Source organism: Anabas testudineus, chromosome 23, assembly GCF_900324465.2.
Source record: "Anabas testudineus chromosome 23, fAnaTes1.2, whole genome shotgun sequence".
NCBI lineage: Eukaryota > Metazoa > Chordata > Actinopteri > Anabantiformes > Anabantidae > Anabas > Anabas testudineus.
The window spans coordinates 8,336,386-8,349,289 of NC_046631.1; the positions used below are offsets into that span (position 1 = coordinate 8,336,386).

At 39.8% G+C, this 12,904-nt stretch overlaps 1 protein-coding gene across 6 annotated transcripts in view; it reads right to left on the minus strand.

Annotated features, from left to right (window-relative positions):
* The window catches only part of plxna4 (plexin A4), a 197,698-nt gene that overhangs the window by 61,251 nt on the left and 123,543 nt on the right, over positions 1-12,904 (minus strand). For all 6 annotated transcript variants that reach the window (XM_026362620.1, XM_026362615.1, XM_026362618.1 and 3 more), the window contains exon 5: positions 11,350-11,450. In XM_026362620.1, the coding sequence (XP_026218405.1) occupies positions 11,350-11,450 (101 nt within the window). The remainder of the gene's footprint in view (positions 1-11,349; positions 11,451-12,904) is intronic.

Consider the following 12,904-nt stretch of genomic DNA (forward strand, 5'->3'; position numbering starts at 1 on the left):
ACGTTTAAGATACAGTAATACCTTATGCAGCACAAAGTTTTTTTATCTGGAATTGGAGAGATTGAGGTAGGGTGGGTTTTGACCTGACATGAGTATTGTCAAGTTAAGCGGCCTAACATGCTGCGAAAAGACAGACATAAAGAACAAGAAAAGAAATAATCTGGTTGAGAGAGGGAGAGAACAGGAGGAGGGGTAAAGAGTGCATGAGAGAGAGAGTGGAAAAGAAAGCAAAAGAGAAGCAAGATTTAAAGGAATTCAACCATTGTTGGCTTTCTCTGAAGCTTTCCCTGCTAAGCTGGTTTGAGAAGGGTTTTAATCTCTTTGATATGTTTTGTGCTTCACTATAACTCCTGTCTGTTCATCCTACTCCAGTCCAAGTATTTAATAAGACCACATCACACAAGAACCTCCAGGCAAACAACCCACATAGAAAACCAACTAATGCACACTTTCACCTACGAACATATAGACTTAGCTTGCTTTCCTTTTCCTGAGAAGAATAACAGCATAAAAATTTGTTCAGCAGGACATTTTTTTTGTATTAGCTTGTCTTGTATTGTCGAGTGGTTGTATAATGATGTTCCTCTCCTGTTCCTGTTCCTTGACAGTACCACACAGTGTTGTTTTTGGTAGAAAACCCTCAAATCCCATGCCAAAAAGACAGTGTTACATTATTAGGGTTTACTGGAACACATTCTGTAAGTGGATCACTGAATGAATAATACATGCATGAATAGACGTTTATACCATTTGCCCCCTTACACTCACAAATGCACACATACACAAAGTAAAGACGCATTGAGATACTGTTCTCTTGATTATCCTTAAACAGCTGCCTTACATTTTACTGATTTATGAAGGTAGTGATTATGTGGTCATAATCATAATAAGACATTACTTTAAAAAATGCAATGGGCAAAATAATAGACCCTGATAAAAACAATTAAACACATAAGAAATTGGTAAGACAAACAGTTGCCCTCAGGAAACTCACTAAAGTGCTACAATATAAAAGTAGAAAAGGTATTAAGCTAAATTCCTCAGACATGAACATCATCATTTCTCAACTGCCCACCCTTGTGGACAATATAAATTTAAGGTTAGATTTTATGTGAGAAAGTCACATTATACTATGTTTACATTAAATAATTACTTCTGCAAAAATTTTAAGCCCACATGTTTTATCACCTGCAGGTTTTTACAATGTATCTTACAAGCCAACAAAACATAATGAGGCAGCATGAGTTGATTAGTGTCACAGCTGAACCTGGCATAACTGGAGTGGAGCCTATTAATGCATTACCATTAGAGAGGGTATATCACTGTGCTCTAAAAAGTGGACAGGGGCCAATTTGTTTGGCTTGTTATGCAAATGTGCAAGGGGCATGGACATTTTCTTGTACCAAAAAACTGTCACTTAAGTGCAACTAAGGACATCAATCTCAGAAGAACTCACTGATTAACTTCCTACTGTGTGCATCTATTGTGGTGTCTAATACATTATATTATCACGTAATTTTACATCTAAAACAAAACAGTGAATCATATTGAGCTTCCACATATTGAGCTTCCAAATATTGATTAAAAAGTAATCTGTACTGTAAATAAAGCCAACTTACAGGTGTACATCATTGCAAAGGGGAATTTACATGATGCAGCTGTGTTTGGCTGATCTGGACATTCAGTGAAAAGATACTGAAGACAATGCTGTACATGATTTAGCTGATGTAAGAGGTGGGCATTATCAGAGCCAAGCACTGGATAATTGTTTTCAATTACTATCCAGGCAGACCTTGAAAGAAAAATGATTGCCTCGTTTGTAACAATATGAAACAATCCAACCCTTTGTAAACTTTGTAATCAAAGAATAGACCAGAACACCAGAAATCAAAGCGATTTAGATTTCAAATAACGTTCATAAAAAGCCTGACTGGGATCTTTTTTTTTTGTGGAGAATTAGATGTCCAACATCTATTCATTTGGTTAGTAAACACTGCTGTTATGGAGAGCTGTTTGTCTGACTGGCAATGACACATTATGAGAGAGCGAGCTGAAAGGATTAGATTGGCACTGAATGGAAACTAATCTGCACCCTTGTTTCTCCGAGCCTTTGATAAGGTGATACAATTAGAGTAAGACTGAGGAGAGGGCAGAGAAGGATTTCTAGCCTCTGCAATTGTTGCTGATGAGGCTGTCACAGCCATTCAAAATTAAGTAGTCTTGTAGATAACATATTTAATCACATATATTTACCACTTTGATGTTTTTATGATCTAATTGACTACAATGTTTAGAATACATGATGATCCTATTATTCTGTGCAGCATGTACACAACCAAATATGACGATTAACACTGAGTGATGTGAACATGCATATGTTCATCATCAGAAGTAACCTGTAACTTTCTCATTCTTTGATTCACCATTTGTGTTGTGAATTCAAGTAGGAACACAATGTACAACTGGAAAAACAGAATAATAGAAACATGTAAACAGAGGAACATCAGCTAGTGCTATGAAGTTTATCACACAATACAACATAATATCATGGCAAAAACCCCCCACAATGTTATAAGTCAGTATGAAACACACAATACTGTGGTATAGTCAAGGCACTGGGACAAAGTATAATTCCAGGCTTGATCCGTTGTGGTTCAAACTCAGTCTTCAAGCTAAGTATCAGTGGGGCTCAGTTGCAGGTCTCAGGGGAGCGTAGCAGGAATATACCAAAGTGAAGGTGCAGATGTATCTGGCCATGTGAGACTGCAGGTGTAATGCATATCTAATGTGAGGCATGGAGAAAGTTAAGAAGGCTGGGAAATGAAAGCTATTACATTCTCATAAAGCTGAGATCCAGCCATCCTCAGCTCCATCAAATGTTCATGTCACTGGAGAATCCAAGCATGTGTGTGTGAACCTACATTTATTGGGCACAAGTTTAATGCTGGATGCCTTTCCAGACACAGCCCTGGGCAGTGGAGGGCACACACACACACACACACACACACACACACACAAAAACAAACTCCTGCATCAGTAACAGTTTTTAAAGTAATTGTTGCAATCCAGCCTCACAGTAATTTGTGTGGTAAAACACATCACAATAAATAGGCACCTAATTACAATACTATAAATGCATCAGGACATATATGCAGTCCAGTACATACCAATAGTCTGAAGACCAGGAGCTGTGTTGCAGAGATTCATTCAAATGACACATCTACATCCAGCCTGGCTACATCCCTCATGCATACATGTGACCACATGGCCTAACACAGCCACACACACACACACACACGCAGATACAGGACAGTCAGTGTGCCTCCCTGTGCTATCATTAAGAGTAGTGTTCCACGGAGCAGAAATCCGCATGGAGAGTCATTACCTGGCCCACTGGCCATGACCCTGTTACTCCCGTTTGTGGAAAAACACACACACACACACACACACACACACACACACACAGACACTGACACTCACACACAGACACACACACACACCTGCGTCTCTCATTTAAGCCCATATCCAAAGACATAGAAATTGCAGAGTGGCTGCCCCCCGGTTTAGAAATCTGCGAGCCATCCCATTTACGTACTACCAGTGCAAGAACACCGACTGAGCGGAAAATTACATAGTAACACTGCTGCTGAGAGTGTGCAGAGGTATAAAGCCATGGGAGATAAAACTATCACTTAAATAAAAAAAAAAAAAACATCAATGACTAAAATGTGACTAAAATGAAGGCTACTAGCATTTATTTTCAACGACCTCCATACATTTTTTATTTCTCTATCACACACAAACACACAAGGATAGATGGTCATCAGCAGCATCAATCCAGCCCCCTGGGCAAACAAGCAGCAGCTGCTTCTCTTGGTCGAGACGTGGTGCCTCACACTCCACCATGCAATTTTATCAGCTGTCAAAAGCTGTGCCACCAACTTTCTTCATCTCTCTTTATCTCTCTCTCACAAACGCAAACACACAAACAATCCCCTATCTAATGATGCGGTGGTGTGGCAGCCTTATTAGGTTGTTTATCTAGTGTATGTGATGCCACTGCTGCCCCTGAAGATACCATTAGGCCAGGTTCTCTACATTAAACAGCTTTATCTGTCTGGCTGTGAGGTGTGTTGGTGTGTGCAGAAGTAGGATGGTTAAAGAGAGTGATTACAAAGCAGATTTCAATTACATAATTTGTTTTTATTTATTTATTACCTGAATTATGGAATAATTCCATTTCATGAGATAAACAGATTCCACAAATAATGCTCAAATATAATGTGATAGTAGTGACAAAGACAGCAAACTGTCGTTAAAAATGTTATTTTTAAACATCCACCTCACCACACTACTCCTTTTGTGTGCATTATTTCTTACATGAAGTAAACTGTACTGCACTACTTAGATTTGAGAATACAGCCAAAGAATCTTAAAGCTAATAGCGGAGTATTTCCCAGCAGCTCATTTGTCAAAATAACCACATCAAACACAATCTGACCTCACATTCACAAAATAAAAGCCCAAGCACTGACATATGGGAACAATAGCTTATCATTGCGCTGTATCTCTCGTAATCCCAAAGGTATTTGTGAAAGTTCCCTATTCGATAATGTTTTGCCCATGTGGGTAATAGTGCAGGACACTGGGGAGCTGTTTTGCAATTGTGTCTCAGTAGTGCACTTGGTTTTTACCTTTCATATATTTTGTTTTCATTCTGGATGTGTGCAGCTGTAGACAGCAGCATATGAGACTATTGATCCAGGCAGCCCAGCCTGTGGCTATATGGTGTGTTTATTCACAGCAGTTTGTCACTTACATATATATATTTATATACTCATTTTCTATTTAGATGTCTCTACATACATTCATTTCTATCGTATGGAAAGCTATAAAGAAATTACAAATGGTCATAAAGCAAACACATACATGACAGAGTTTTAGAGTCAACCCACTGCATGATACAGTGTTCAGAATCTTTGATAGCGACATCATGATGCTATTCTATTATCATGGCGTGTCAACACTATCTGACATTAATACAATTATCAGTGGGGATTACTGCTGAATTATATAACATGGTTATTTAATGCTTGGTGTGCTGATGTTGTCATAGCAACCACTATGGGACATGTGAGGTGACCTGTGTGAGCACTCTCTCCCAGAGGTGCTCTCCGCCATAGTCAATTTGAACTGCGTGTGTTCATGTGTTTACCCTCCCTCATATACTCAACTAGAGTACCTCCTTTTTGAGTTCAATTTATGCTGTTGAATTTAACTAACCTCTCTTTATCTAGTGTCCCATTCACCCATCCCATCATTTGGAATTCATTACCATATATCTTTACTTCCTTTTACTGTCACCACATCCCTCATTCATCCTCTGTCTCATGTCACTCCCTGTGTCTGGTTCATGCTCTGCTGGACAAAAGCAAAACACCTTCCCTACTGGGAGTGTGTGTTTGTGTATGCTTGTCTATTTCCCAGAGTCACTGTGTGTAAGGGGGGTGACAATAGGTGACAGTGAGCAATGGTCCTGACTTAAAAGTGGACATCCAGCTGTTGTCTATGTGCTTGCGGTTGTGTGTTGAAGTTAGCTAGCTTGGTTTGTGTGCCTTCACACTATGTTGGTGACAGTTGAGAGGAAACTGGGAGGTGCAGTACTCCGTTCCATCCTGATGCCCCTGTCACTTCTTGGTCTTGTTCCCTTCCCTCAACTTCCCTTAGCATTCAGGAAGAGGTGGAGGGTAGGGGTAAGGAGGGTGGAACTAGTCACCCATACTCAAGAGATGGTCACTCTCCCCTGAGAACAAACACCAGAGCAAGTGCCTTGGAGCTAGGATCTCAAGATGATAGAAAAAGTTTCAATTTGAGAGTTGATCAAGTCTGTTTAAAGGATAAAGCATGTGATTTCTATACTGACTCATAGTGACTAAAACTTAAATGACTTGTGTTGAAGAAATACTCTAAAGCCTAGTTCAGAACTTTTTTGTCAATGTTTAAAAATCATTAAAAACACAACAATGAACAAAGTGCAGGTCTGATCCACAGATATATACAGCAGCTTTATGACAAATTAATCCTGAAAACCACAACATTTTACATCACACACTTTTTCTTGCCACTGTATAGTACATTTTTACATATCAGATGGAATCTCAGAATAGTTAGTTACTAATTAATACTACTATTTACTCACAATTTATGTCTTCCTGAAGGTGTCTAGCCTATTGTTAAATCTCTCTCTCCACAATAGGGAACACAATTTTATTTTGTTGTCAACGATGCCCTTCCCTCTCCGAGGGAAGCTATGTCCAGGGGGAGGCTAGTGATTGCCTCAACCAACAGAAAGAGGCCTTGGTAGCATGTTAATTGTGGCACTGCAGTTTAATTAGCATTAGTGTGGCATACCACAGTAATGAGCACACTGAAAGTAACGGATGACTGTGAACACAGCGACAGGTAGTTGCCGTGCAGAATTAATGTGAGAGAGAAAAGAAGAAGGAAAAAAAAAACACTCAGTGGATCTGCCAATTAGCTTTTCCTTCTGAAAAGGTTATTCATTTGACAGCACCAAAGACGTCTTAGGAATACAAAGGATTCAGAAGACAAAAGCTTTGCAGCATGACTTGCAAGTTTTATCAGCCATACTGCGTGTTTACTTATGACTTCTTGAACTTTTTTGTATTATCCTAATAAGCTTCTACATGTGTTTGACAACTGTTTATCAAGGTGTGACTGTGTAACTGAAGAATACATCTTCATAAAAGCATTCTCAATCTGTTCATGTACAGCAGAGTGCTACGCCACAGGAACATTTAAGAAGCAACCATGTACGATGTGTCCATACTAACAATCATAGTAATGATAGTAATGACACTTTTAAGAACACAGTGGAGTTTACTGATTTATAGGGACTGCCGCGAACGTCACAGTTTACCTCTAGAGGTTTTCTATTGATTGTATAGACAGACCTTCTCTAATGAACTAGAAGAAGGCATTTGCCTGTGGCCACTGGCACAGATGACTTTACTGCCCCCATTCCACTTCAGGGACGAAGGATCGATGTTTATGAGTGTGTGGAGGAAGAGAGAAAAGGAGCTGAAAGAGTGAAAGAGTGTATGTTTACGGGCAAAAGCGCTTCTGAATACAAAACAAACTGGGATCTCTTGCACACAGTTTACATGTACATATACAGTACAGGCACATCCAAAATATTAACCAGTTTAAAACGCATAAAACGTACTGGAACTGGTAATATCTAGATAAATGAATGCAAACTGTGATTGGTTGGACAGAGATACAGAGACATAAGTACATACAAAAATGCCGTATATGATAAGCCTGTATTTTAGCTTGACAGAGTATAGGAAGAGAAAAAGAAAAATGACAATAAGAAAAATTGAGAAAGAGAAAATGACTTTAGTGCTGAAGGAGTATTACAGCTATCGAAGTCAAATGCAAAGACTGAGATATGTTAGAGCAATTATTAATGTGATAGTGGTGCAACATTAACATCACTTGTTTGAAACTGACACTGATATTACAGAGTAATGTGAGATATTCACAACATCCATGCCAAATATGATGACATTCATTTTGACAATGCTACTTCTCCAAATATGGTTTCCAATCTGTCTGGCTGTCACACATGACAGGTTCGTTGACAGTCTAGTTAACCACTTAGAAAACTGACAGCTGACAGACTGGCATTAGGTGAGGTATCATATCCATAACGTAGCTGTATAATTTCTGGCATAATGTTTCATTGCAGAAGTGCCCCTACCTTACTTGGAGGAGTTTAAGTGTGGATGGAAACCACACAGAAAAATAAATCTGCCATGTCTGACTAGCTTCAAACTGTAAACAAACAAAAACCCAGAGATCTTCTAAACACAGTACTTTAGTCAGACTTTGAAAATTATAAAATGGTTTAAAAGCAGCTCTCAATGGATTAAATTCAAAGACTAGGATGTCTACTAAATAATTAACATGAATATAGTAAGTAATCAAAGTATGATTACTACTGTACATATACTGCGACCCTTTCATAATCTCTTATAGGTGATCTTCTGTAAGAGTCCTTCTTGAGGATCTCTTCTGATTGACAGTATGACATCCAATGTCAGTGCCAAAAAGCTGGAAAGAAAGGGAACGATGAATAGGAAGGGCTGATATGATATTTCACCTGGTGAGTTAGACAGGCATTAGCATAAGTTGTGCATTTTGGCAGAAAAGAGGATGAGCATGAGTTTGATGGGCTAAGACAGTTTGGTTGACAGGTGAGGGTTCGGCTTTTCTCAAAGGGCGGCAGTGATCACTGCAGGGAGGAAAAAAATGTTTCCCACTGCAATCATATAATATATGGGGGCTATTGAGGATAACAGTTGGCAGGATAAATGTAATGTCTATACACACCCAAAACGCAAACATCTGCAAGACATCTGCATTTCTAAATAAATGGACAGTGTCAAGGACAATAACTGCTATCAGAGACACACACACACACACCCAGGTGCTCCTTCCACTCCTGTTGATTTCCTCCCCTGTACTATTGATCGTATTTCTCCTCTTCCCCTGGTATTCTCTCTAACAGCTCCGATCTATGGAGTAAATAAAGGCAGTGCTCAGAAAGAGAGAGAGAGGGGGGGGGGGGGGGGGGCTTGCAATTCTGTTTGGTCTCAGACCAGTAAGGTGATTTCAAGGTTGAGTGGGAACAACAAACTATTTGGAACCACATTTTGAAGAGGAACTGCATGCTATCATTCTCCCCTTCCACCGCTATGTGTAGAGGGAGAGTGTGTACTTTCTAAGAGTTCCTTGTGCTCTTTTTCTAATAAATATGGCAGATGGCTGTTTTGTTAATTATACAATATATACAATTATCTTTAACCTCAGGCCGGTTAAAAACAAATCACTACATAGCATTGCAATAATTATAAACACAATGATCACTTGTGCTTTATTAGGAAAACCCAGAATGCACTGAACATACACGTGGATGTTGTGCAGGCCTTTCTCTCTGTAAGATAACAGTATAAACTTCAACACCGAGCATTCAACACATCAAGAGTTACTGTAACTTTTCTATGCACCTATTCATCCCCGTGTCTATCATTATAATTGTCAGTCTCCCTATTTTACTTAACTTCTTGGAGCACTACTGTATAAATAGGAACATTATTCTGCCAAGAAACTAAAGTGAAGATAAAAGGAGGATGAAGGACAAAAGGATAAATATTTTTATCCTCTGAACCTGAAGCAGTTCAACTCACTCTGGATATATCGTATTAGTTATGGATGAGATGCCTGAAGACCAGGGCTTTGGGTCAGGTATGTGTGGGTTCCATTTATGTGTATGTCAGATCTGCTCACCAAGGACATGCATTGTTAATTCATGGTCACACTATTCCTCTCATAAGACAGCACATCTTCTTTCCCCAACTTTCCACCTCTAACACTTTTAAATTATACACAGCAGTAGTAGCTGCACATTATTCCTGAGGGATTTGAATGGTGACTAGTGTTGTAAAGGTAAGAGTCTGTTGATCCAAGAGACTTCAAATATGATAAAAGAATACTAGACAATTGGAACATGAACATTTTCATCTTCTAGGATGGACATCTTATATCAGGCTAGGAATCATTTAATGGTAATTTTAAAGTTCATGTTAAGAAGAATGAAGAGGCTAAATTGTATGTCTTGCTGACATGTTTACACAGACACATCTGCCATAAACTTTATTAGTTACACATGCACAGAAACAAAATACCTTAGCAATCTTCCTTTCTTTGATTGTGATGGTCAAACACTTGAGACAGACTTAAGTGGCATTTTGGTCATTTTCTCTCTGGACCTGATTCTTGTTTTGGTGTCTTGACATTAATTCTCATGCTTTTTAGTGTGTGTATGCCTGTCCGAGTGTGTAAAGAGTGGTGTGAGCTAAAGTGAGCCGATTCTATCAGGCTAAGTGTGACAGGCCAATCTGTGGCCACCTATTTGCTCTGACAGAGAGGATGTCCAGGGTGTTAATGTGTTTCTACACACACACACACATTGATTTGTGTGGGCTTCCTTCTTAAAAATATTGTAAGTCAAATTATCTGTTTGAATACCCTGTATGGTTATTTAATGTTTGTTCAATTAAACAAACTGCAGTGGTGAAATGACATGAAATGTCTATACAGATAAAACAAATTGATGCGTTTGTTTGTGACTTCTGCCTCTAACCTCGGGTTTATGACGTGTATCCTCTGTCTGCTAATGCACATTATACCCTGGAGATGAAAAACACATTTACTTCTCACTCCTCACTCAGATGATTCATCCCTCCTTCACTGATCTTCTGTCTTAACTTGTGTTCAAGGTGACCATCTTGATGTCTTTTTTTCTGCCATATTCAGAATTTTACTAGTTTCTCTTTTCTAGTTATCCCTATTTCTCCTATATTCTTTTTTGTATCTATCCCACCTGTATCTGCTGTCTTCCTTTCTGGGTTTTGGTGTATTTGTTCCTCTCACAGTGACACCGCTTCTCTGCCCTCACCTTGTCCTCTCAGTACCAGCAGGGATAAAGGTGCTAAATGTACTCACTCAACTCAAACACACACACACACACTCTCTCTCTACCCAAGGGCTAGCACCAACACAAGAAACCAATTTTCAATTTACAGTGGAGTGGGAAATCTCCCTGCCCCCAGCAAGCACTATCTCCCACTTCAATCTCGAGGGACAAAGTTCTGACAACCGCTGAGGTGCATGAGAATTTATGTGTGTGTGTGTGCAATAAAGACAGAATGACACGAAGAGAGAGGTTATAGGTAAAGCAAGGAGACAAATACAATAAAGAGAGCAAGTAAGCAAGGCAGAGAGTGAGTCAATTGTGGTTAATGAGATAATCTCTAAGATCTCATTCACTTTCCTACAATAACAGAAGCTATCACTCCTCGTGTCAACTCCTGAAGTTTGGAGTTGTGCCCATCGGAGCCCTTGCAGCGGCTGCCAGTGCCTGTGCTCTCACCAGGCTCTGGTTTCAGGGCTGGTAAACAATGCCACTGGTTAGGTTTGGTAATAGATCTAAGGGGGGCACTGGCACAAGACCAAGCTCCAGGAAAGCAATCTGAGACTTGGCCCGAGTTGGCTGGAGGAGTCACTGAATGCTCAAGGGGGGCAAAAGATGGAGTGCTGGGCATGAGACCAGGCATCACAGAGGTAGGAGAGACCAACAACCCAAACACAGTGCTCCCCAAACTGCCTTGTTAGTATTTTGGAAGTTCAGCGAATGCATAAAAAAAGTATTACAGCAGTAGTATAGAGTATAATGTGCAGATTCATAACAGTAGCACTTACATGTTGTGCAGGACACACCAACCACAGTGGGGATCTCCTGATCCAAGACATTCACTGCAGGTTGAATACTGACCACAGGCCTCCACCGGCACCCTTGACAGCTGCAGAGAGAGAACAGTGAATAAATCAATTAAATAACGTAGAATATAACCAAAGTAAAACATTTATTATAAAAACATTACTGATGACAGTTCTCATCCTTCTTCCACTGGTTCCATATGGGACAAGTGGCCACTTTGGACAGCAGTCCATCTTTTATGATATATGGTCCTGCCAATTCAAACTGGCATTGACTGGCACTGATTGGCATGTGACTTGAGTGAGTGAGCGCAAGGGGCAAAGCCGAGCTAGATCCAGCCGTCCCCTCCTCTTGTCTCCATGGTAACCAAATGGTGCAACAATAGATGTAGCTGGCACTTTTGATTAATGAGCCGTCATTGGTGGATGACCGCTGTCACTCACACTACTCACCGATGACAGCCGGGAAAGAGAGACGACATTATCAGCGTGGGGCTGATACTGCGTTGTGATAAGAGTAAAGCTGTGTGTGTGCGCGTGTGTGTGTGTGCCTTCATTCTACCGGGAATACTTGTAATGGGAGTTTTAGATGAAGCAGAGGTTAAACAAATGTTTTGTTTCCTTCCTCTGTCAAACAGTTCCTTTCATAGATTGAGGAAAAGGAGAAAGAATCCAAAAGAAAAATAGCAGGAAAGCACAATCTAATAATAATGACATAGTTTATTGATCCCCTTAGGGAAATTGTGTTTGGACAGCTGCCAGCTGATATGTACATATGGGCTCTACTACGGGATTTCGCTGCCAAGGACACCTTGACAAGTAGCCACAAGAAACCGGGAATCGAACCACTAGCCCTGGTGTTTGTAGATGACTACATATAACATTACTTTTGTAATATAGGTAAATAGAGATATAGAAATACAGAATTTTCCATCAGAGGCCAGAGTATGTGATCCACACCAGTACAGATTGCTGGAGATTATTTGGATTTAGTGCCCTGCTCAAAGATACTATGGGATTGATAATTGGCACTAAGGCAACTTCAGCACAACCCTTCACTGAACCATCTTCAACAGGTGTTGAACAGTGGTTTCCGTTTATACCTCAGGATATAAGTTATGCAATAACACATCTTTTTGCAGCATACAGTATTGTACTGACTAAATTCCATAGTTAAATGTATGAAAGGGTCCATAATTAAACCAGCCAATGTAGGGCATGACTAAATGTAACAAGAGATCAGAAATGCCTATGAGTAGTAGTATCTCTAAAGCACAGCCTGGTACTGACGGCACTTCTCTCTACTGAACTTGAATATCACAGCACAACTGTTTCTCTCTCCCTCAAATGAAAACACACTACAACTTTGCAAATTCTCATTGTGGAAGTAATACTTCTACATGTGAACACACAGATCCACGAACCGTCACTGAAGTCAAACGCTGACAGCGTGGCACAAGGAAGAAACTTGAAAAACAAACCAGTATATTATCTTCTCTTTTGGTCTCTACATTTATGTCTGTGTATCTCTCCAGGT